We start from the raw sequence: 27338 nt of genomic DNA on the forward strand, positions 1-27338 counted from the left end.
CACGTGCTACCACACCCGGCTCATTTTGATTTATTGTAGAGATGAGGTCTCGCCAAGTTGCCCAGGCTGGTCTCGAACCTGCGGACTCAGGCAATCCACTCACCTCAGCCTCCCAAAGTGCTGGGATTACAGGCTGAGCCACTGAGCCCAACTTTTCTTAAAGGATACTGTCAAGTTAAGTTCTAAAGTTCAACCAGGGTTGAAACCACTGCTGTTTTCAGAGACTCGGTTAGATTTGGGTTTAACTTCTTGGGCAGACCATTTCATAGGTATATAGACAGATAATATAATTTTTAGATACCTGATTCCTTTTTAGGCTTCTTGTTTCAAAATGTTTTCTTTGAAGGGAAATAATTATAAACTTATAAAAAGTGAGTCTTTATCCCATGACTATGTATAAAGCCAAAAAGAGAAAGAAAACATGAATGAAGAACATTTTTATACCAACATTATGAAGAAATTAGGGTATTCACAAGCCATATAAGCGTTTTTTATTCTGGAAAACTTTAAATGAATAAAGAGTAAATTCTAATTACTTCTCTTGGTATTAAATTGCTTTTGTATCTTCTCTAACATTCATTCATTTATTGACAAATATTTAATGAGAAAGGATGGTAAGTCAGGCCCAGTCCTAGGTGCTGGTGACTCAAGAATGAACTAAACACAGTTCCTGCCCTCATAGCATTTACATTAGGTAGAGGGGAAAGACCCACAATAAACAGATAGCATCTGAGAGATGTCCTACTTCTCTTCCAAGGGTACTTGTATAATGAACATTTATATACTGAACCCTGAATTGTACCCAACATCTTTAAAATTAAAAATTAAAAAAAAAAAAACAGTAAAGAGAAACTAGAGGTGAGTAACTCTGTTATCCTGTTGTTCCTAAGGGAGGTAGGGGGTAGAATTTATGTAACACCTTCATCTTTGAATGACTCTCCCTTTCTTTGATCTTTAGTACTTGCTGCATAGCCATTCTGCCATTAAGGATAAAATTCTGCATTACTATAGTTATTTTCATGAAGATTATAGACCAAGATTTGCTCAATGTGCCATGTCACAAATAGTACTAGAGTACATTTAAGTACTCACAAATAGTACCGAGTGCATCTTAAGAATTACAGCACATCAGATGAGAAATAGAAGGTTTGCTGTAGTACTGATTCTAGGGAATTTTACTAGATTTATTCTCAAAACTTACCTTATGGCCCTCTAAATGTATTGCCTTATCGAAATTTAAAATTGCTTCATGTCATGGACCTTTGGGGTTGTACTGAAATACTTGGAACCAGAGATGTTCAATTATTGGGTGCCAAGGGTTATATATATGTTTTATACATATCCAGCAACTGAAGGCATAACTATGTCATGAGCATCAGCATGGCCTTTGAGGGGAGAAACATGCAACATAAGGAAAATAGGATAATCCTCAAGCCAGAAACCACAAGATAGAGAATCAAACAAACGAAGAAAAGAAAAGCTTTGATTTGGCCAAGCATTGCTATTAAATTCTAGAGTATGGATTTCTAGATCTTTTAAGAGACCTTGTACCACCTTTTCTTTATTCATTTAATATTGATGAGTACTTAGGTTGAATCTGTAATTTGGCTATTGTGAATAGTGCTGCAATGAACATAGGCGTGCAGGCATTTCTTCAACATACTGATTTCACATCTTTCAGGTAAATATCCAGAGGTGGGATTGCTGGTTGCTGGATCATATGGTAATTCTATTTTTAGTTTTTAAGTAACCGCCACACAGTTACCCATAATGCATGTACTAATTTACATTCCTACCAACAGTATATAAAAGGGTCACCTTTCCTCCATATTCTCATCAACACTTCTCTTTTATTTGTTTGTCTTTTTGCTTATTTATTTAGTAGAGATGGGGGTCTTGCTGTCTTGCCCAGGCTGATCTTGAACTCTTAGCCTTAATCCTCTTGCCTCAGCCTCCCAAGGTACTGGGATTACAGGCATGAGCCATTACTCCCAGCCTCATCTTTTTTATAATACCCATTCTAATAGATATGAGGTTATGTTTCATGATGGTGTTAATTTGCATCTCTCTAATGTTTAGTTATGTCATGTGGAATCTAAAACAATTGAACTCATAGAAGCAGAGAGTAGAATGATGGTTACAGGAGACTTGAGGGGGTAAGGGAAATGGGGAGTTGATAATCAAATGGTAGAAAGCCTCAGTTAGATGGGAGGAATATATTTGATTATATTTTTAGATTTATAGCATAGTGTGGTGAATATAGTTAATGATGGAGTACTGTACATTTCAATAGCAGTAAGTAAACCTCAAATGTTCTCATCACAAAAAAAGTCAAATATTTGAGGTGATGTGTGATAGGCTAATTGTCTTGATTTAATCATTCCACATTGTATTAAAAATCATTACATTACTTACTACTCCATAAATATATACAACTGAAATTTGTTAATATAAGGGAGGTACCCCACAACTGGAATTTCTTTATAAAATATGTATTTATTCTTACATTTTTAAACTTCAGTCACTTTCAAAGTACTCTCTGTTTGATGCAGTACACCTACCAAGACATTTTTTCCACTGCTCAAAACAATTTTTATTTGAAACTCATCAATTTTCATGCCTTTTAGTGCTTCTGTCATTTTTTGTTTCATCTCTTTGACATTGGCAAAATGTTTTTCTTTAAGGACTTTTTTTTCATCCAGAGAAACAAAAAAAAAGTTGCTTGGGGTGAAATCGGATGAGTAGGTAGGGTGGGGCTTGGGGATCATGCCGTTTTGGGTCCAAAACTGCTGAACACTCAACGCAGTGTGGGCAGGTGCATTGTCATAACCTGTTTGCCACAACTTGAGACATTTCTTCCACAAATCGTGATGCAACCTTCTTAAAACTTCCAGATAAAAACTTTAGTTGACCATTTGATCTGGAAGAACAAATTCTGAGTGTACTGCAAGAAGCCCACCCTACAAAATAGAATTCCAGGAGTTTTTTTGCCCTCCCCCCATATATAATTTTTAAAAAGAACTTGTAAATATCAGTAGACTTGAGCCTAATCTCTGGAAATCTTATTTCTTTCTCTCTCGTTTAAAATAATGTAATGTTCAGGACACAGAAAAATTTAGAATCTCATTTTTAAAGCCAGAGTACTCTGTATTTATAGGCAAACTGACCTTTGAGAATAAAGTGGAGGAAATCATTGAGAACACCAACATTTCAGGACTAAATGGAGGAAGAAGTGCTCATGAGAGAGATCACAAAGGAGCAGCCAGAGATATGTAGTTTTGTTATTATTTTGCAAGAGAAAAGTGTTATTTGTATATATTAGATTCAACAAGGTAGCATAAAAATATAACTGCCTGGGTCATTAATATATATATGAATATAGTAGCTTTAGGGGTATAAATGGTTTTTGAATGCATTGTATTGTGAAAAAGTCTGGACGTTAGGTGTACCTGTCACTCTCACTAGTGTGTCATGTACAGATAGGTGATTTTTCATCCCTTCCCCCACTCACCCTCCCCCTTCTGAGTCTCCTGTATTCGTTATAGTATCCTATATGCCTTGGCAGATCCTAAGCTTAACTTCCACTTATAAGTGAGAACATGTTCTTGTTTACTCTGTTACTTCACTTAGGATGATGGTCTCCAATTCCGTCCAAGTTGCTGCAAAAGACATTATTTCATTCTTTTTTATGACTGAATAGTATTCCATAGTGTGTGTGTGTGTGTGTGTGTGTGTGTGTGTGTGTGTGTGTGTGTGTGTATCATATTTTCCTTATCCACTGATCAGTTGATGGGCATTTAGGCTGATTCCACATCTTTGCAATTGTGAACAGTGCTGTGATAAAATACAAGTGCAAATGTCTTTTTTAATATAGTGACTTCTATTCTTTTGGATAGGGTTATCAATATTTTTTAAATGTTCCCAGTTATTTTAATATATAGTTAGGATAGAGAATTACTAGACTAGATTTTCTTTGTTAGGATGTCAGGCAAAACAAAGTGGCATTTAGACTCTTAACAGCAATTTGTTTTCCTAAACATTGAGAGCTATCTAGATATTTTTGTGATTTTCAGCAAGAAATATTTATTGATATTTAATTTTCAATAATTTAAATAGAATCTTTGTTATTTTTCCTGTTTACACTTTAGTGAAGTATTACAGTAATGGGTCCAGGAAAAGCATCACTAAGAAATTAATATTTGAATAGAGTTTTTTGGGAGTGCTCCATACATCCATCAAAGACATGTTCAGGTCAAGTAATTGAGGATCTATTTAAAGAACTTATGAAATAGTTCATTGATAAATTAATACTGACACATATTTCAACATAATTATATATAAAAATGAAGCTTTACTTTCAAATGTAATATTTTTACTTGCTGAGTAAAAGAACTTCATGCAAAAGCAAGACAATGATTTCTCAAGGATCTAGAGGCCAATTATTAGAAGTAGCAGAATGTAAGAGAGGAGAACTTAAATTATACTTCCTATACTCCCTCTTCTATGAGAATGTTTATCAGGAAAAAATATGACAACACATATACTTTTAGATGATTGTTTCTTCACATATTTTAATTGTATCCTCTACTGCCCATCTAACACATATATTTGATGTTAGTTGTGAATATATATTTTCTTTTTTTAATTTAAAAAAATTTTCAATTCAGTTTTATTTTATTTTTGGTAGAGACAAGTTCTTGCTATATTGCCCAGACTGATTTTGAATTCCTGACCTCAAGAAATCCTTCTGCCTCGGCCTCCCAAAGTGCTGGAATTACAGGCATGCACCACCACACCCAGCCTTACATTTTTTTTTTTTTTGAGTTGGAGTCTCACTCTGTTTCCCAGACTGGAGTGCAGTGGCACACTCCTGGCCACTGCAGCCTCGACCTGCTGGGCTCTGGCAATCCTTCCACCTCAGCCTTCCAAGGAGCTGGAACTATAGGCGCCTGCTACCACGCCCAGCTAATTTTTGATTTATTGTAGAGATGAGGTCTTGCCAAGTTGCCCAGATGGGTCTCGAACCCATGGGCTCAGGCAATCCACTTGCTTCGGCCTCCCAAAGTGCTGGGATTACAGGCTGAGCCACTGAATCTGGCCTAGCCTTACATTTCAATTGTCATGCTGTCAGTGAAATATTCTGTAGCCTTAATAAATGTTTACGTTAAAACTTTTAAGTTGATCATAGGTACTGAAAAAAATAATAAACTACTTTAAGTGCTATACATGTTTTAACTAATTTGACCCTAGTAATTCTATGGGTTAGATATAGTTGTTATCCCTCCTTTATAGATGAGGATTTTAAGATTAAAAACTCAAAGTCACATAGGTAACTGAGTGATGGAGCTGTTACTAGTCCATGCAGACTGACTCCATAGTTTTTGGTCTTAACCTTTCTTTATGAAATGGAGTATAGGATAGCAACCAGAATCCATATGAAGCGTCAAGCTGGAATAGTTTTTAGTTAGTGGCCATGTGAATTGTACATTGAGGAGATGCAGCAATAGGCTCAATTTTTCGTTTTCGTTTTTTAAAAGAACAACAAAGTGCCAAAGTGCCAGGTGCAGTGGCTCATACCTGTAATCCCACACTTTGGGAGGCTGAGGCGAGAGGCTTGCCTGAGCCCAGGGATTCGAGACCAGACTGGGCAACTTGTTGAGATCTTGTCTCTACAATAAATAAACAAATTAGCCAGACATGGAGGTGCACATCGGTAGTTCCAGCTACTTGAAAGACTGAGGTAGAAGGATCGCCTGAACCCAGGACATCAAGGCTACGGTGACCATAAGCATACCACTGCACTCAAGCCTGGGCAACAGAATGAGACTCCAACTCAAAAAGAAAAGAAAAAAAAAAGGTCAGCAAAGTTATATAATTTGTAAAGGACTTCCAGTGTTATGTTAACCATCCTACAATGGGTAAATATGAAATAAAACTTCTGTTCCCAAGTAACTTGTAATCAGAAAGGAAGAACCAGAAAACAGATTGAGTTGTTAGAATAATTGATTATTAAACTGTATGGGACATACTACAAAGCAATACAAGTTGTATCATTATGGATGGAAATAGACTAAGTATCTTCACAGAGGAGGTTGAAAGCAAAATGGTCCTTGGGAGATGGATAGAATTTGAATCTCTTGATTCAGTTAATGCTGGGGAAGCAAAGGCAAGGAGAAGATAATATTTTCAGTATATAAGTAAATGAATTTTTAATAGTTTTTCATAATACAGTAGCCTGCAACTCGCTGTCTCAGTAGCTCTATTTTAGCATTAAATGAAGAACTTGCCTCATAGTTAGGCTTGTTGGGGTTTTATTTAGCTTAAAATTTAAATGAAGAAGTTCTTCAATGGTTTTGAGTCATTACACTCATGAAAATTGAATTATATTATTTTGAAGAACGAAATTCCTGAATAATTCCTATTGGGAATCTAAAGAGAAATTAGTTTTCTAACAATTTAGAGGTAGATATCATAGAAAAGTTGTGAATATTAACTGTGATAAATATATTATTGCTACTTTCATAGTAAATTAAACAATTTTCCTTTAGTATACTTTTCCATAGATTCATCACCTTAATGAGAGAATGCTAAATTGACATGTCATAGATTAATGGCAAGTAGAATCTATTGTATAAAGAATGATTCAGTTTTTAGATTAACTTCAGTATTTGTTAGCTTTTTAAATTTTTAGAAAAATATTTTAATTTTATAATTAAAGACAAGTTCTCACTTTTTGCCCAGGCTGGCATCAAACTCCTTACTCCAAGTGATACTTCTGCCTTGGCCTCCCAAAGTGCTAGGATTACAGGCGTGAGCTGCTATGCCAGCATTGGTTAGAGTCTTAATTAAAGTTAGTTGCTAAATATCACATATTTTAACCTTTAATTGCCACTAATTGAATACCATTAAATAATAGCCACTGTAGAGTAATTTAAGGTGAACCTGTTTTTAAGCTAGGTTAAATAAGAAAAATATTGTTATTCATATTAAAATCAATTGGATCACCTCTGAATAGGTTTCCATATTAACTGGATATATTTCACTTTTTCTAAGGTAAGTGATAGGATTATTTGGTTAGAAGCAACCACAACCAACTCTTGAGCACAAATAGAATTCGTTAAGAAGTTTTCAACCACTCACAGAATGATAGCAAGACTGAAGAAGTTGGTCTAGAAAGAGAAAGACTGAGCTACTTTGGATTGCTGGAAGCAGGAACTACAGGAATGTCTCTTTGCTGGTACATTCTTTTCAGGGCTCCACTACCAGAGTGAATAAACTGCTTTGTCTATTTATTTCTCTAACAGGGTCTAGTCTGAATTCAGAATACAAGGATGGGGCTTTCAACCTAACTTATTTCACTTGCTTGTCCCATGGTATGCTAGGGTGGTGAAAGGTCCTTACACAAGGATTCTCCAGAAACCTTTCCTTTTCATAGTGACAGGGCAAGTGCCAGGATTTACTCTCTCCACGTTAGATGCTGCATGGGTGAAAACTACACCTCTTCCATACACTTATCTCCTGTTTCAGAGAATCAGGAAGCTGCTCATAGAAAACAATATAATTAAGATTTCTAAGGACAAAAGTTGAAAGAGAATACCTTAAGTTTTCATACAGACAACTGTTGTATAAACATATTTGTGGAACTTCAGTTATTTTTTTCCATTTTATAAGGTATAAAACATCACTTTCCAGAGAGAATATATTCTAAATTGGAGATACTTCACGTATTTATCATTAACTGAGTTCTGCCAGTGTCATTTCCTCTAAGACATACGTTTGCTTTTCTTACATTCTGTTCTGAATATTTCCTGTGAGACAGTTATGACTTTGAAGTTGAGTCTTCCAGTGACATTCATTAGATTCCCTCAAGAAAGGGAATATGTGGCAGAGAAAAATCTACTGAAAGAACCTAAATATAATACATTTGCTGGCCAATAATTTCTGTTTCTACATTGCATGAGTTTTCTGACTGGGTTTAAAATGTTCTAGTCACTCTTTTTATAAAGCTTTACTTTTTTTGTTCTTACATTTTTATGTAAAAAATAACTTTTACATTTTTAATATTTTCATTAAAAGCAATGCTAAAGTACCTTTGGAGTCCTAAAAAAATTCATTTTCTTTCCAGTGAAATGCAATTGTCACAACCAGTCTTAAAGAATAACTTAATGGAATACATTTTCACTGACTTTTTTCTATTTTAGTAGTATTCCATTCTGAGACAGAATCCAGTGTTTATATCAGATGATGTTTCTTTGTGGCCTTTTGTGAAACAAATATTTTAAAATGCACACAGATGCCTTGTAAAATCAGAAATAGTCATTTCTAACCTATTCAAGACATATAAAATACGATTATTCTGTTAGTATTATGGTGAACAGCCAGAGGTGGCAAACAGGCTGATTTTCTTTAGTGCAGTATCATGCTGCCAGTACCTCACTCACTCACTTCTCTGTAATCCACAACAGAACTATTGTCTGTGGAAATCAGTGACAAGCCCATGTTACTGCCTTGCTTCTGAGCTGATAGCTCAGAACACTGGTACACTAAAGCTTTGCACTCCTATTCAAGAATTGTACGTTAACTAGATAAGGCCTTTGCTTTTTAAATTATTTTTAATCATCAACTCAAGTGTTGAATTAGTCTTGTGACAGTGATAGTTGGTTTATGAAGTTGAAATTTTGGCAAAACTATTTTTTTTGCAAATGTTATTGACAGTTAACACTTCTACATAAATTAAAGAAAACCATTAATTGTTATAATGGCTTCATTCTGTAGTTGAACCATTTCCAGTGTATTATATTGTTCAATGCAGTTGTTATTGATTTCATCTTTTTTCATGATGATTTATTAATTGTCACTTCTCACAAAAAGTTATGGAAATCTCATGGACTTTTTTATATTTTCTACACTTAGTTTTATTTTATTTATTTTTAATTTTAATTGCTTTTTCTTTACTTAAGTTTTACTGATTGTTTCTGAGTTTTGAAGCTAGGAAATCATACAGATGGAACCTTACTCTCTTTTCTATTTTAATTAGCCTGATAACTGTATTTTTATGATATCACAGGTTTTTTTTTTTTGGTTTTTTTTTTTTTAGTTAAGATATAAAATGCTGCTTGGGTCCTTTAGTCCTTTAATAATAATCTCTGTGGAAAGTCATGAAGTCTAAATTTCAAAAGTAGTGATATATTGTAGCTAGCAGAGGAAAAATAAAAAGCAAATATTTCAGGAGAACAAACAATCATAGTCCCAACCAACCTTGCTGTAGTTCTGTTCACAGTCTATTAACACCATTTTTAAAAGATAAACTTGGGGGGCCTAAATTGATACCATTAGGTTCCTCTTCCATTGTAGAACAGTGAAGACAAAAGCACTCACCATCTTAATATTCACAGGACTGTGCTAAAGAATAATGATTTAAGATCAAGACAAGAGTTAACTGCCCATCTCACCAACCAGTGGCCTTCCCCAGGAGCTCTGGATGTCAATGCCGTTGCCTTGGATACGTTGCTTTACCGAAAACACAATAAACAGTGGTATGAGTAAGTGTAACACTTTTTTTTCCAATTACAAAGTTAGTTGTACCAAAATATATGGCTATCCATTTTGGTTTCTCACTTATTTTTTCTGAATTTATTATTAGCTTAGAGCAAAGGGAGGATATAAGACGACTTTGGTAAGGTTAGATTAAAGCAATAGATGTGTTAAGTTTTGAAGAAAAGGCATCCTGGGAAAATAAAATATTTGAGAAATTCATATGCAAACTATCTACTTCTCCAGTTAAATTGTCAGTCAGTCCTTCAGTTAAATCTATGAGCTTGTATTAAATGAGCTATCTATTTCTGAATTCTAGCTTTGGTGTTATATTTACCTTAGGACTAATTTTCCCACTTTTCAGAAACATACAGAATTATATCTCATGAAGTAGTAGACAGATATTTACTTGTCCTTGATGGGTCTGAAGAGTTTTGTTCACTTTCAACAAATCTGATTCTTAGAAACCATAGAAGATACAATCATTCTATCTATGGACCTCAAGATCCTTTTCCTATTTCTTTGTCCAAATATTTCATTTAGTCATAGTGTCCTAATGTTAAGAGAACTAAAAAATCTTCCTTTAGGTAATCTTTATTTTAAAACTTATAAATTGTATTATCTTCTTTTGCTTTTAGCCACCTTTATAATTTTTTCCACTGTCTCTATTTTTCTGTTGTCTAAAGCCAATTTTCTATTTTTCCTGGTATTCCTCCTCCCTTCCATCACCTTCTGTTTGCTTTCTTTTCATCCTTTTCCTCCCTCGCTTTTCATTTTCCCCTTCTTTTCTCTCTTCTTTCTCTCCTTTCTTCCTCCTCTCTCTTCTGCTCTTTCTTTGGAGTCCTTGTTTTCAAATTTTATTGGCAGAGCCACACACTTCTATCTGTGCTACATAGAGCGCCTTTTAGTGAGTAATTAGTAATCAGACATTTCTTCCTCTTGCTCCTTCTCTTCCTTCCTCCTTTCTTCCTCCTCCTCCTTCCTGCTTCTTCCTTCCTGCTTCATGCTTCCTCCTTCCTTCTTCTTCTTTTTTTGAGTCAGGAACTTACTCTGTTACCCAAGCTAGAATGCAGTGGCACTGTCACAGCACAACCTCGAACTCCTTTCAACTCGGCCTCCTGAATAAACCACTGTTCCCGGCTAATTTTTGTTCATTTGTTTGATTGTTTTGGTAGAGACGAAATCTCACTCTGTTGCCTAGGCTGGTCTTGAATTCCTGGGCTGAAGCATTCCTCCCACCTCAGCTTTCCAAAGTGCTGGGATTGCAGACATGAGCTACCAGGGCCTGCCAGTAATCAGACATTCCTACGAGGAATTAATTTTAGCACAGATGTAGCTTGTACCTGCTTTACTCTGTAATGTTTTTTGTTTATCAAAGGCAAAATTTAAAATAAATTTGGGCATTTGTTGTTTAAGGAATTGCTAGGGACTTTAATGCTTTTCTTGTTTCATTGATTATTAGTGATAAGTAGAAAAAAGTGAACAAAGTGTTAACAGAATAAATCAGTAGAACTTCCTCCAACATCTAATAAACCATGTTTCCTAGTATAATTCAAGGAGTTGACTTAGAATATTTCATAGATTGGAATCTAGTTCCCTTTTACACCCTTTGAAAGTTTATAAATACCTAGAGTATATCCTATTATGCTGGTATAAAGTTTTATCTTCCTGTGGCATGTTTAATTAATAGAAGAATACTATTTTATTTGTCATTCTAGTTTATGTTTGGAAAAAATGGAATTTGTAGCATACTTGGTATTATTTTGTATACAACATATGACATACTCTTGCTTTTTTTTTTTCCCCCCTTGAGTCAGGGTCTCACTCTGTTGGCCAGGGTGACAGCAGTGGCACTATCATGGTTCACCACAGTTTCAACCTCCTATGTCAGGTGAGCCTCCCACCTCAGCCCCTAGAGTAGCTGGCACTACACTCATGCACCACTACACCCAGCTGATTTTTAATTTTTTTATTTTTTGAATTGGAATCTCACTCTGTCACCCAGGCTGGAGGGCAGTGGCACACTCCCAGCCACTGCAACCGTGACTTGCTGGGCTCAGGTGATCCTTCTACCTCAGCCTTCCAAGTAGCTAGAGCAGTCCTCTTACTTCAACTTCCCAAAGTGCTGGGATTATAGGCTTGAGCCACCATGCCTAGCCAATTTTTTTATTTTTTTGAGGACACAAGGTCTTGTTATGTTACCCAGACCGGTCTCAAACTCCTGGACTCAAACAATCCTACCACCTCCACCTACCAAAGTGCTGGGATTATAGGCATGAGCTACTGTGCCTGGCAAGCCCTTGGTTTTTAACTGCAAAAATATTACCACAACATTAAATTCTTATAAGTTAAAAGACTGTGCCTTTTTATTGCAATATCTACATTGTCATGGGAGATAGTGGTAGGTAAAATATTTTAGCCAGAAGACATGTTCCTTTGCCTACCTACAAAGTTACCCATTGAAGAGCCAATAAAAAGTCTAAAATGGAATATGTATTTCTTCCACTGATTTTTACCAAAGTATTGGTATGGTAGTTGATTTTTACAAAGTATTATTGCAGCAGCAAAAATAATTGAAGTCATAGGAAAAAGGGCAGGAAAATTCCCAGTTCATCTGTTAAGCATGGATCCAGATTTCATACTTCCTGACTCAGTTACTCCACTACCTGAGGAAGGGACATCCTAGCATCATCCTTTAGTCTGGTATGTTCTCAGATGTTGGAATTGCTTTTAGATGGCCCTATTTCCATACTGATATCCCTGAAGAAAAAAGTATGCAGCTGGTTGTAATTCAGAGATCACTGAACCTAGAATCTGAAGTCGGGATTTGTAAGTTATCCCTGCTACTTTCTTTTCTTTTCTTTTTTTTTTTTTTTTTGAGTTGGCGTCTCACTCTGTCGCCCAGACTGGAGTGCAGTGGCCGCTCCCGGCCACCGCAGCCTCAACCTGCTGGGCTCCGGTGATCCTTCCGCCTCAGACTTCTGAGTAGCCGGAATTACAGGCATGTGCTACCACGCCCAGCTAATTTTTTGATTTATTGTAGAGATGAGGTCTCGCTGCCCAGGCGGGTCTCAAACCCGCGGGCTCAGGCAATCCACTCACCTCAGCCTCCCAAAGGCGCGGGATTACAGGCTGAGCCACCGAGCCTGGCTTCCTGCTACTTTCTTGTCATGCAACATTGAGCAATGCTTCTTCTTCTTTCCTTTTCTCTTCCTGCACATCTAATACTGTGGATGATGCCTATATAATGGAATTTTAAGGATTAAATTGCCTGACACTAAATAACTTCTCAGTGAATATTTATTGATACTCATAATCTTTTGGGTTTCTACTCTAACTTAAACCTGTATCTTCTGTGTTTGGAGACCTATACACCCACCTAACTTCCCAAGGTGTACTTTCTAAACCTTATGTAAAAGTCAAATGACCAACAAATCCCCAGTTGTTTTCAATAAATAATCCCAGTTGTCTCATATAAAAATGGAGGCTTTGGATTTTCAGAATAGATGATCTCTTTATATATCATGTTTGAGGCTAATCATAGCTTTTCATCAGGATGAAATTTGCTGTTCTCAAATTTGTAATAATAAACTAAGGCTCTTAGACTACCTGATCATTAATTCCTTTTAATCTGACCAGTATCTTAAATAGTTCAACAGATGTTTATCAAGAATCTACAAATTATGAAGGAGGTGGCCAAAACCATTTTAAAATAAGAAACATTAACTAGCTCTCTTGATAATGTAGGGAAAGAAACTGACCCTATATAATTAGTTTCAGTTTTAATGCTAGTAGTTATTTTTTCTACTAAGGCTATTGGATGTCTATGACTGTTGCTCAAAGAACTCTATAACTTCATTCTACCAGCTAGACAAAGATAACGTTACAAAGAAAGAATGTGTTAAAAGAAAAACTGTAGACAAATTATGCAGTTTATTTGAGCAAAGGATTAATGGATCAGGCAGGGGTCAGAACCAGAAGAAATTCAGAAAACTTTGCCCAGCAGTGAAAACAACAAGTTTTTATAGGTTGAACCAAAACAAAATAGAGAAATAATTGGATTGGCTACAGCTAAGCATCTGCTTATTTGAGCATGGTGTAATGAGTTGGCTGTCTGTGATTGGCTGCATCTCAGTTGTTTGTGAATAACTGAAACTTGACCATTTGTTACAAAAAATAAATTCCTAAGTTATTAGGTTTTGGTTTGTTTCCTTACTAAGTTAGGTTGCAGTTTGTTACCAGGAACTCAAAGTGGGGGGATAGCTTTTAGACTACTGTCCTCCTACTTATTTAACAAGAGTGTGATGTGTAATTTAATAAATTTGTTGTTCTTGTTTATATTTCTTAAATTGAACTATAGATAACTTGGTTATGTTGTCACCTATTCATGGAAGGATTCCTCTCACAATAGAAGATTTAAATCTGTTTCCCTTTATTGTGCTGTTTATAAAACCTTAAAAATATGATTTCCAGTTTATGGCTTGATTACTTAGACCTGGAAAAATTAGCTATGCTGGATTTTATATCTTTTTCCATATTTCAAACATGGGAAGATCATGTTAAATTGTTAAAGTGCTATAAACTCACTGTAAAAACTTAATAAATAAGTGTACAAGCACATTTCTTTAGCACACATAAAATCATTGATCACTTGTTTGTTTCCAATAGCTTCTGTTTTAAACTTTTGTTTTTTTATAGATAAAGTCTAGGTCACAGGAGTCTGATAGATAATCTTGTTAGATTATCTGCTATACAATATTATTAGATTATTGCCTAACCTACCCATTCTTACCCCCCAAAAAAGGTTCACTATCATAGTTATATTTTTTACCTAAGCTTTTTTAGTCTTTTAAATTTATCATTGTCTCTCCTAATTTAGCTATCATTCGGATTGCAAAATCATGAGTTCTTACATGCCTTTCCTGATTACTATTTAAGCTATTAATTTATCTTCATGACTTTCACTTTAAATGTATCCAGAGTTCCCATGTGTGTCTTCCAAACATGTTTAGAGCAGGTGTCCCTAAAGCAATGAGGCTGCAAAACTCTTTTTCAGCTTGTAAACTGGGTGTTGATCTGACCTACATATATCTTCCCTATCAGGCTTTCATCGTGTACTTCTGTTGATTTTAGGAGATTAAGAGAATGTAGATATTCTGCTATAGCAAATGATTATTTTGTTCTTTAAACATATTTCTATGAAAATAAATGAAGAATATAAAGAATAAATATTTGTGTCTCCATGTGCATTCTTGTGCCTCTGTATATGCAGTGTACATATATTTGTTTTCATTTTCTGCACGTGGATAATGCTTATCTCCTTCTTTGCATCACACTCTCTATTGTCCTATGAAGACCAGATAATGTAAAGTATTATTGACTTCATAACATCTGTTGGGCAAATAAATGACAAGATTATCCATATGATTACTTCTCAACATTGATATAAAATGTATGATTGTAGAACATTGATCAACAATTTTTGCTCAGTTTTCTTTTAATTTGCCTTATTTGATACCCAATCTTGTATATAGAAGTTTGTATTGGAGTGATTTTAAAATGTTTAAATAACTAAATGTTGAATGTAGTAGATTTTCTCAAATGTCCATGACATATGACATAATTTCTGCAAGTTTAATTTAAATCGTATTTAACAGTGGAATGGCAAGGATTAAATGACAAATTTTTTGAGTAGTCAGAATTGGTTAAGCTATGGATATTTTAAAAATTTTATTCTGTGAAATAGTAATAGCTGTCATTGGATTAACGTGTCTGGTGGGCTACACTTAAATGTTACAGTGTAATGTTAATGAGTAAAATTTTAAGACAGGACCTAGTCTTAGCCTTTTAAATACAGAACTCCCATAGATAGATAGTTTAGTGCATGACAACAAGGGTTTGTCAGATGGAGCTGCCAGTCACACTGGAAATCAGGTAAGAATGTGAAACCAAACCCTTTTTTTTTTTCCATTGCTAAAAGTAGCTGCACTAGTGCAAATAAGGTGTTATAAGGTATGGTTTTTAATGTCTTTTGAGAAAAGTTTCTATTTATGGGTTAGAATTTTCTTTATTGCTTCAGAATATTATTGTCTACCAAATTCTATTTCTAGATTCATTGACATTTGGTTAAAGTGAATAAACTTAAGTTACTAATTATGACAAATTAGGCAGTAGAAAGGTTTCAGAATCACTCTGAATTGTGAATTGTTATATTCTAAGAAAGAATAACAGATCATGCAGAAAGCTCATTTTGCATTATTCTTATCAGGGACTGCTATTACAGAGTTTCTTCTCTCTAGTGGGTAGCAGTCGTGATGATTATTATAAATGTGTGTTGTCAAACTCTGTCTTTACTTACATATTTAGACAATATTTATGTCTTTTTGCTACTGGGTATTTTGATGTTTGTAAATATTTTATATAATGCTTTAAATTTTAAAATGCTGACAAATCTTCTATGACGAAAAATCAGTGTCAGAAACTCAATTTAAGCCATCATTCAAAAGAAGTAAGCCCCTACCTATTGAGGACAGAAAAATAGTTTGGAAAATAAGCTTATTTTTTAACTGTTCTTTAAATCCCTGTGTTCCTGCTTTTCTTGGGAGCCAAAGAAATATGATTTGAATGAAAGTCAATGAAATTTTCAGTGATAAGATTAAATATAGTTTATGTGATCTCAGTAAACAAGGTGTACTTTGAGAAGGGTTTTTCAATGTTTCTTTTTAAAAATTATTTTATTTTATTTTAAAAATGTAGGGTACAAATGAGGGTTAGGTACATATGTGGTCAATATACAGGTGAAGTGTGGGTACCCTTATTGATGTTATGTGCTCCCCTTCCCTTGGCAGTGTCCCACTACTGCCAGTCCCTGTCTTATAGTATTATGATAAATGTTCAGGATCCATTTATGAGTAAGTACATGTGGTTCTCAGATCTTTGTTTCTGTGATAAATCACTGAGTATTATAGGTTCTAATACCATCCAGATTGCTGCAAAGTTCATAATTTTATTTTTCTTTATGACTGCATAATAGTCCATCATTTAAATGTACCACATTTTCTTCATCCAGTCCACTTTCAATGGGCGGCATGGTTGGTTCCATTTTTTTCTATTGTGAATAATGCTGAAATAAAGGTGCATGTGCATGTATCTTTATTATAGAGTGATGTGAGTTCTCTGGGTGTATTCCCAGAAGGGGGATTGCTGGAAGGTCAATTTCTAGTTCTTTTAGGAATCTTCACGCTGTTTCCCACAGAAATTATACTAGTTTACATTCCTACTAATAGTATAGAAGTGCCCTTTCCCTCACATCCTCTCCAGCATCTGTTGTTTTTTGAGTTATTGATGATGGCCATCCTGACTGGAGTTAGGTGGTATCTCAGTGTGGTTTTAATTTGCATTTCTTTGATGACTAGTGAGGCTGAGCATTTTTGGCTGCTCATATGTCTATTTCTAAGAAGTGTCTATTCATACCTTTTGTCCATTTTTAAAATAGGTTTGTTTTATTCCTTTCGGCATGTTTGTGTTCCTTGTAGATCCTAGATGTTAGACCTTTGTCAGATTTACAAATGGCAAATATCTTTTCCCATTCCATGGACTGTCTCCTCACTCTCTTGATGGTTTCTTTTGCTTTGCAGAAGCTTTACAGTTTGATGAGGTCCCACTTGTCTATTGTGTCTTTTATGGCATTCACTTTTAAAGACTTGATCAGGAATTGGTTGCCTATTCCAATTTCTGTAAGGGTGTTTCCTACATTTTCTTCTAGGATTCTTATAGTTTGAGGTTTTATATTTAGGTCTTTGATCCCTACCTAGCACCATACACACTAATCAACTCAAAAAAAAAAACAATTTTCACTTCTTTGGTTAGAAAGATGCCAATGTGTTTCTTTTTCTTTTTCTTGTGGCTATTGTGAATAGGATTGTGCTTTTTTTTTTAATTAGAGTCTCACTCTGTCACCCAGACTGGAGTGCAGTGGCCGCTCCCGGCCACCGCAGCCTCAACCTGCTGGGCTCCGGCGATCCTTCCGTCTCAGCCTTCCAAGTAGCCGGAATTACAGGCATGCGCTACCACGCCTGGCTGATTTTTTGTTGTTGTTGTTTTATTGTAGAGATGAGGTCTTGCTGCCCAGGCGGGTCTTGAACCCGCGGGCTCAGGCAATCCACTCACCTCAGCCTCCCAAAGATGTGGGATTACAGGCTGAGCCACCGAACCCAGCTGGGATTGTGCTTTTTATTTGGGTTTCTGCCTGTTTATTGTTGGTGTTTAAGAATGCAACTGTTTTTTGCATGTTTAATTTATACCCTGAGACTCTGCCAAAGTCCTTTATCAGTGCAAGGAGGTTGACAAATTCTCTTGGATTTTCAAGGTATAGGATCATGTCTTCTGCAAAGAGGGATAACTTAACTTCCTCTTTTCCTGTTCGGATATCCTTGATTTCCTTCTCTTGTCTAATTGCTACAGCTAGGACTTCCAACACAATGTTGAGCAGGAAAGGTGAGAGTGGGCAGCCTTATCTTGTTCCAGTTTTCAGGGGAAATGCTTCCAATTTCTGTCCATTCAACAATATATTGGCTGTGGGTTTAATCATAGATGGCCCTTACTATTTTGAGGTATGTTTCATCTATGCCTAGGTGTTCAAGGGTTTTTATCAAGAAGCAACCCTGAATTTTATCAAAAGCTTTTTCTGCATCTAAGATATAATCATATGATTCTTGTTTTTACATTTGTTGATGTAGTTAGTTATGTTTATGGTCTTTCAGATATTGAACCTACATCCTGGGGATGAAGCCTACTTGGTCGTGGTGGATAATTTTTTAGATGTTTTGTTGGATGCTGTTTGCTAGAATCTTGGAGAATTTTTTATGTCTATGTTCAATTAGGGATATTAGCCTGTGGTTTTCTTTCTTTGTTGGATCTTTTACCTGGTTTGGTATCAATGTGATGCTAGTTTCATAAAATGATTTGGGAAGTGTTCTATCTTTCTCAATTGCCAGGAATGCTTTCAATAGAATTGGTATCAGCTCTTTCTTATATGTTTTATAGAATTCTGCTGGAAAACAGTTTGGTCCAGGGCTTTTCTTTTGCAGGTAATTTTCTTATGATGAAGTCAATTTCCTGGATTGTTATTGGTCTATTTAGGGTCTCAGTTTCTTTCTTTTTCTTTTCTTTTTTTTTTTTTTTTTGAGTTGGAGTCTCACTCTGTTGCCCAGACTGGAGTGCAGTGGCTGCTCCCGGCCACTGCCGCCTCGACCTGCTGGGCTCCGGTGATCCTTCCACCTCAGCCTTCCAAGGAGCTGGAACTACAGGCACACACTACCATGCCCAGCTGATTTTTTGATTTATTGTAGAGATGAGGTCTCACCAAGTTACCCAGGCGGATCTCGAACCCGCCAGCTCTGGCAATGCACTCACCTCAGCCTCCCAAGGTGCGGGATTACAGGCTGAGCCACCGAGCCCAGCTTAGGGTCTCAATTTCTTGCTTTAACCTTGGGAGGTTGTGTGCTGTCAGAAAGTCTTCCATTTCACTTAGGTTTTTGAGTTTGTTTCCATACAAGTGTACCATATATTCTCTGATAATCTTTTGTATTTCTTCAGGGTTAGTTGTGGCTTCATCTTTTGTATTTCTGATTGGGCTTTTTCTCTCATTTTTATGGTCAGTCTTACTAAAGGTTCATCAATCTTGTTTATCCTCTCAAAGGACTAGCTTTTTTTCATTGATTTTTTTTTTTTTTCTATAATGTTTTTGTCTTCTGTGTTCCATATTTGGGCTTTTATTTTGGTGATCTGGATTCTTCTGCTTAAGTTGGAGTTTTGGTGTTCTTGTTTTTACAACCTCTCTTAGGTGACTTGTTAGGCTCTTAACTTGTGGTCTTACCATTTTCTTCATATGTGTTCATAGAGATATGAAATCCCCTGTTAGTACTGATTTCATGGCATCCCAGAGGTTTTGGTAAGGTGTTTCTTCCTTTTCATTTGTTTCCAGGAATCTTTTAATTTCTTCTTTGGTTTCCATGTTGATCCAGGAGTTGTTCGGCATCATGCTGTTTAGTGTCCATGTCTTTGTGGGTTTTGGGAGAACCTTGTTGGTATTGATATTTATTTATTTATTTAAAATTAATATTTTATTGTCATTTATGATCAAATGGCAGGTGGCTATATAGTCTTCATATCATACATTTTGTAAATTAAAAAAAAACAAATTTTAAATAGTCAATGGCTGGTTACGTTTTCAGAAAACATGATTGGACTAATTCATTAATGGTGATTTCAAGCTTTCCCTTTTTAGCTCCAGAAAATTCACCCACCTTTTGTCCCTTTTTAAAAAACTGGAAGGTTGGCATACATTTGACTTCACACTCTGAAGCAACATCCTGACAGTCATCCACATCCACTTCAAGGAACACCACACAGGAATACTTTCCAGAGAGGGAATGAAGGAAAGGCTTGATCATTTTGCAAGGCCCACTCCACATCACTGAGAAGTAAACTGCAACAAGTTCATCACCTGCTTCCACGTCATCCTAAAAAGAGAACTTGCTATCGATCTGTTTCACCATTTTGGCTGTTGTAGGAATCTGGGGAGTGGCCAGATACTTATTTTTTTTGCACTGTGGTCTGAGAAAGTACATGACAGTATTTCAATCTTATGAAATTTGTTTATACTTGATTTATGGCCAAGGATGTGGTCGATCTTGGAGAACATTCCATGAGGTGATGAGTAGAATGTATAATCCATGGTTGTTGGGTGGAGTGGTGGAGTGTTCCTTAGGTATCTTTTAAAAGTTTTGATAGGAAGGGTTTCTAATAAAATAGGAAGCCGAATCTTTTATTTCTGTACTAGGGAGGAGATAGCATAGTAGCTAAGGGGAGAGAATTAGAGCTAGACTACCAGGTTTTAAATCTAACCTCTTTATGCTGCAGTTTGTTCTGCTATAAAGTGGAAATAGTAATAATTCTAACTTCTTAGAGTAGTTGTGAGGATAAGTTCATATATACAAAATGTGTAGAACAGTGCCTAGCATATAGTGCTGTTCAATATTAGGTATCATTTTTATTACATATCATATATAAGTGTTATCTGTTATAATTATCAGGAGTTTCCTACAATATTAGAATTTCTACTATTTAAAAATTATAGACTGGGTGCAGTGGCTCAGCCTGTAATCCCAGAACTTTGGGAGGCCAAGGCGAGAAGATTACCTGAGCCCCGGGGTTCGAGACCAGCCTGGGCAACTTGGTGAGACCTTGTCTCTACAATAAATCACAAACACTAGCCAGGCACAGTAGTGTGCATTTGTAGTTATGGTTACTTGGAAGGCTGAGGCGGACCTGAGTGTCCAGCCTGGGTGACAAGAGTAAGACTCTAACTCAAAAAACAAAATTATAATTAAGGACTTTTATATTCTCAGCAGTTGAAAAATCATATTATAAAGTGAGAACACTGTTTGCATTGAAAGCTAGTAAAGTTATCCCATCACCTCATTCTTCCTTTCTTAGAGAGAAAAACAAATATTTACCTGTTATATATATCCTCTCACTATGAAATATTATAAAATCTTAGTAAAATTGATGGGGAATAAGTACAAAAGCAATTAAAAATAACTACTGTTTTGGCGAATCTCTTGAACTCTGCCTTGTTTTTTTAAATGGACAGTCTAGTTTATTATTTTATTACTAAAGTAAATGAACATTTTCTCCCTCCCTTCTTATTTTGCAGAGTTCTAATTAAAATAAAACAGCAACTAGACATAAATATCCAAACCAAACTAAATATAGTATTCTTGATAAGTCTATAACTAAGTCTACTCTTGTGCATGTGAATAAAGATAACTATGAAATAGATCATTTAAATTATATGTGCTTTCCTGTAAAAATTATCATACATATATTACATTTCTAGGAAGTTAGACGGGATTTGGCTACCTTGGGAAATAGATGTTGTGCCTGAAAAACATATTCCTTTTCTAAGACCACTTAAATTTGTAAATAATGATGGGTTTTGTTTTCTTACTTGAAATGTATAACACTGAACACTGAGTGTATCTTTTGAGTTGGTTTTATCCTGAACAACCAAATATGGGAAAAGATTATAATAAACTTTCATTAGCTGTCCTTTTATACCTGAGTTTATCCTCTATTATAATTCACTTTTAATAATAGGAAATGAAGCTCAAAATAGCAAATAGGGGAGAGAGGTTAATTATTTTCAAGGTATATTAATACCAACAGGTGTTTTATTACCCAACATTTTTAAAACATCTAAATTATATGAATTTGTAATAATTTTTTGTTATGTAATAACCCTCTGTATTGAAGAGTTTTGAAGTGCTTAGGAGACACCAGGTCATTATTGTTATGCCAGTTTTGTTTCTCATTAAGCGTAATCTATAGATTTTCTGTTTGACAAGAACTGGTAACAACTATAAGTTTCCATTTCTTAACCATCTGGATAATCAAAAATTGATGTGATGATTTTCTTTGAAAAATTGTTTTTCTTTTCTGTTTTTTAATGGCTTAAGCAGATATACTTCCAAAGAGCATAGAGGGAAAAGCGTGACAGAGATAATATTGAAGTCATGATTATGATGCAAAATTTAGGGGAAATGTCGGGGGAAAATTAGCCAGAAATTCAACAAATTGAAAACCATTAAAGAAGCTGTCTAGAAATTCTCTGTGAGTAGAATTTAAGTAGTATTTCATCCTATTTTCACAGGAAAAGTTATCAAAGTCTTGACCAGTTATCGGCAGAAGTTAGCCTTTCTCAGACTTCACTGGATCCAGGCCAGTCACAAGGAGATGGAAAACAAGACGCATTAAATTTAATCAGTGAAGGTAAGGGAAAAAATATATCTGAAAGTTACTTTTTTTTTTATGCACCATCTATATTTTGGTTGCAGAGAATTGCCAGAGAATAATAGTGACGTCTCTGTGAAGCCTGCTAGAAATTAAGATATAATTATGATTTAAGATGATCTGCCCTTGTTTCTTTCTCATCTGTTTGTGGCTGACCTTCTCAGAAAACTTGCCTGTGACTGTTACTTTTATTTCCTCACTTTATGTACTCTCTTTACCTCTTCCAGTTTAGCTTTGTATCTCTACCACTTTACTAAAATGACTTATCAGGGTAACCAACCACTACCATATTGCAGAGAACTGCAAAAGTCAGTTCTCTGTCATTATCCTGTTAAACTTCTCAGCAGTTTTTGACATAACTTGACCACTTCCTCATTCTTGAATCACTTTTGTTAACTGATTTATTGAGTATTCTGGAAAACTTCAGGAACATACATGAAGCTTTTATTTTTTCCTTTTGCTGCTTTCAAATGTGCAGTATCAGCCTCTCTCCCACTGGGTCACGTCTTCCTGAACAACATCTCAGTCTAATTCCATAACTTTTCAGGCTACTTTGATTTTTATGGCCCCATTTCAGTTTCTAAGACACAACCTATTCATTTTTAAATGTCAATAGCTTATTATGTTCAAAGCACTTTTCTTTCCATCCCATAGGATGGGCTATAGCTGTTATTCTAATGCTTTGGCTTAGATGAGTATTGCTAGTATGATTCGGTGCTCATATCTTTTATCTTTTTTTCTCAGTTCTGCCTCTTCTGATATGTGTGAGGACTAGAAGAAGAACGATAATCCTCTACCTCAGGGGAATCTGCTCTCCATCCAAACATGTTATATACACTGACTCATCTCCATCACTACAGCCCTAGTCTCAGCCATTGGCAGCAAGCCTGTTGGCTCAGCTGTAGCCACAGTTTTTCATTGGTCTTTCATCTCCCATTCTTGTCCCTTCACAGTCCATTCTCCACACAGTAATCAGTGACCTTTTAAAACATAAATCAGGAAATATTATAACCCTGCTTAAAACTCCCTAATGGTATTCAATGGCAGTTAGAATCAAATGCAAACTTCTTATCATGGCCTCCTACATGATCTTGTTTTTGCCAGCTTCTGCTTCATTCCCTACAATTATTTGCCTTGTTCTATACAGCCCCAGCAAACTGACCTCCTAGCTGTTCCTTCAGGCTGCTTCCCGCCTTGACCATTTTTGCACTTGCTTTTTCTACTGCTGTGAAACTTTTTTCTTAAGGTGCTTTGCATGGTAGACTATTAGGTCTCTGTTCAAATATCCTATTTCTAAAGAAGATTTCATTGCCTGCCATACCTTAAGTAGCCACTCCCATCCCCATCTGCACCCATCCCGGGCATGCTCTGTCATGCTGCCATACGTTATATTATGATTCTTATCTATGAACACCCTTCTGAAATCTAAGCTTCATGAGGGTACAGATCTTATGCATCATTTTCACCAGTATATTACAAGAGTCTAATACATAATAGGTAACTATTAAATATTTGTTGATAAGTATATAATGGATGAGTATCATAGGATGTAAGGATGTAAAAATTCAGTTATCCAGAAGACGTACGTGCCATGAATATTGAGTTGAACTGAATTTTCTGCTTCCTTTAAGTTGGTTGTTGAAATGATTCTCAAAGGGCCCTAGTCTATTTTAGTATTGTAATAAATAGTTTTTTATAAACCAAATAGTAAATTTGATTCACTATCACAATCCAGAATATGTATACTTTAAAAACTAATTCATACTCTGAGTAGATTTGTTTATGATGATTCTACATATAAAAGACATTTATTTAGTATTTAAATCTAATTTCTAGTTGTAGGTATTTTAATATAAACAGAGCAAGAGTAGTAGTGAACATCTTGATACTATAAAAAACAAATGTATGGTTAAATAACATTTAACCATGCAAGGTTAAATAACAGATCAAAAGTTACTTCAGAATTTCTATACCCAAATACTTAATAAGATATGTGAAATATACCCAAATACTTAATAAGATATGTGAAAAGTAGCCGAAGAGGTACGTACCAATTGCTACCCAACAAGAAAGAGGGCTACATAATAAACATAGTAAACTATTAAAAACTAGTGATCAGGAAAGAAGCATGTTCTCATGATGATTGGAACATTCCTAGAATTCTTAATATCCCCAAATCTGCTTTTAAGAAAACAAGGTGAGGAATTTTGGATAGCTGAGGTAATGGCCATAATGCAAATTTGAATCAACATGTCCTATAAAAACGTTAAAAAGACCAGTAATAAAACCACACAAAACCTGACCTCTCAGCATAACTAGAAGACACTAAACAAACTTCACATTGCATATGGGTAGAAAAATAAACACTAAATTCAAGCAGTATCTCATGCTCCTATAACAAGCTATTAGGAGCAGAGGAATCCAGGAAAAATTAAACTGTACAAAAGAAGGAGTTGAGATGTCTGTGGCAGGCCTCAGGTTGATTTTTTTAAAAATTACTGCCAGGTACGGTGGCTCACGCGTATAAGCCCAGCACTTTGGGAGGCAGAGGTGAGAGGATTGTCTAAGTTCATGGGTTTGAGACCAGCCTGGGCAACTTGGCAAGACCACATCTCTATAATAAATCAAAAAATTAGCTGGACATGGTGGTGCACGCCTGTGGTTCCAGCTGCTTGGAAGGCTGAGATGAAAGAATCACCTGAGTCCAGCAGGTTGAAGCTGCAGTGGCCATCAGCGTGCTACTGTACTCCATCCTGGCCGACAGAGTGAGACTCCATCTCAAAAAAACAAAGTAATGAAATAAAATTTAAAAATAGAAATCACCCCCAGAAAGAGAAAGTCAACCTTCATTGTGAAAATATGAAAAAAAGCCGGGCTCGGTGGCTCAGCCTGTAATCCCGCGCCTTTGGGAGGCTGAGGTGAGTGGATGGCCTGAGCCTGCGGGTTCGAGACCCACCTGGGCAGGCGAGACCTCATCTCTACAATAAAAAAAAAAAATCAGCTGGGCGTGGTAGCGCATGCCTGTAATTCCGGCTACTCGGAAGGCTGAGGCAGAAGGATCGCCGGAGCCCAGCAGGCGAGGCCGCGGTGGCCGGGAGCGGCCACTGCACTCCAGTCTGGGCGACAGAGTGAGACTCCAACTCAAAAAAAAAAAAAAAAAAGAAAATATGAAAAACCGTTCCGGTAGAATGCATTTAAAGGACATGTGAGATGCAAAAAAACAATGTTAAAAAGGTAAACTTAAAGGCAGAGGAGAGTTAAAGGGAAGGCAGCTGTTTGGAAATCACATAGTGGAGCGGGAAAAGAATAAAAGAAAGATTTAGATTGTGTAAAACAAAAGAAAAAATTTAACTGGAAGGACACATATCCCTTCTACCCACAGCACCTTCTTCCCTAAAGAGCTATACAGTAAAGGAACCATACCTTGGAATATTTACTAGGAGAGGGTACTCTTGAATTAAAAATTTTACAAACCATCCAAATCATAATGCAATACACAGAAATCCTGAGGAGCAAACATTGTCTATTCAAAACTATTTTATTTTTAAAAATACATAGATGGAGAAAAATAATTCAGCTGTTGAAACTCAGTCCCCAGGAAAATAATAGTAAAGCAGGAAAAAATTTAATAAAACCATATAATTTGTATATGCTATTAAAGTTACTTTTTATGTAATATATGTGACAGACCTACTTTTTTTTATTTTTTAAAGATGTGGAGTACAATTCAAGTTAGGTATACAAATGATTCAAGACCTACATATTTTCAAAGTACATGTGATAATATGATATTTTCAAGTAACAACCATATAATTTTATTAAATACCCTAAAACAAGCAATTAGATATGCGTTAGAAACATTAAAATCAGAAATCAGCCAGGCTCGGTGGCTCAGCCTGTAATCCTGTGCCTTTGGGAGGCTGAGGTGAGTGGATTGCCTGAGCCCGCGGGTTCAAGACCTGCCTGGGCAGCGAGACCTCATCTCTACAATAAATCTTAAAATCAGCCGGGCGTGGTAGCGCATGCCTGTAATTCCGGCTACTCAGAAGGCTGAGGCAGAAGGATCACTGGAGCCCAGCAGGTCGAGGCTGCGGTGGCCGGGAGCGGCCACTGCACTCCAGTCTGGGCGACAGAGTGAGACTCCAACTCAAAAAAAAAAAAAAATTCAGAAATCAAAAACTAATTACATCAATGTTCAATAAACAGGAAGAAATGAAGTGATAGATGACTAGACTCTAGGAATGAAGAATAAGACAAAATTATATCAAAAGTAATGATTAAACTATAAGGTGTCTAAAAAATAGATTTGAAGGAAAAAGTAATATGAAATGTTGAAAAAACCAGGAAAACCATGAAGAGAATGAAAATGAAATTTGAAAAACAAGCAAAATGAGTTAGGATGTAGTTGAACTAGAAGACAAGCGAAGAACATTGAATTTACGTATCTGTAGAGTCACCAGAGAAGATCAAAACAGTGGAACAGAATTAATTGTAAATCATGAAAAAAATTTTTGGAAATAAATGAATTCCTAATCTACAAATTGAAGGGTCTAACCAAGTACCATAGGAAAATAACCTGACACAATCAACTAAAAGACATACTCTACTAAAGTTATCAAACAGAAGCAAGAAAGAAAACATAGTTATGACTTCCAGGCAAAAAGATCAAGCAATTTACAAGGGGAAGAGAATGAGATTGATATTGGGTTTCTCTAGTTGTATAACAGTAACAGCTAGAACAGAGATATAAACATTCCTAAATGACACATAATTATTTTTTCTTAAAAGGTAAACATGTCATGTAGAAAGAAAAATGCAACAAATATACAACAAAATAATATGTCACAGTTGATAGAATGCCAAAAGAAATTAACAAAATAGGGTGTCAAAAAATACCATGTAGAGAAAGAAGCATAGTAAATAAAACTATATTCATAAAATTATAACAT

At 35.7% G+C, this 27338-nt stretch overlaps 1 protein-coding gene and 1 pseudogene across 4 annotated transcripts in view; one reads left to right on the forward strand and one right to left on the reverse strand.

Annotated features, from left to right (window-relative positions):
- The window catches only part of RUNDC3B (RUN domain containing 3B), a 170830-nt gene that overhangs the window by 129743 nt on the left and 13749 nt on the right, over window positions 1–27338 (forward strand). For 2 of the 4 annotated variants that reach the window (XM_008061315.2, XM_008061316.2), the window contains 2 exons: window positions 9396–9542; window positions 22250–22368. In XM_008061315.2, coding sequence (XP_008059506.1) covers window positions 9396–9542; window positions 22250–22368 — 266 coding nt within the window. The remainder of the gene's footprint in view (window positions 1–9395; window positions 9543–22249; window positions 22369–27338) is intronic. The other 2 variants (XM_008061318.1, XM_008061317.2) reach the window with 1 other exon arrangement.
- On the reverse strand, window positions 19693–20093 carry LOC103263651 (annotated as a pseudogene).

Source organism: Carlito syrichta, unplaced genomic scaffold (genome assembly GCF_000164805.1).
Source record: "Carlito syrichta isolate Samal-C Ts95f unplaced genomic scaffold, Tarsius_syrichta-2.0.1 Scaffold305203, whole genome shotgun sequence".
NCBI lineage: Eukaryota > Metazoa > Chordata > Mammalia > Primates > Tarsiidae > Carlito > Carlito syrichta.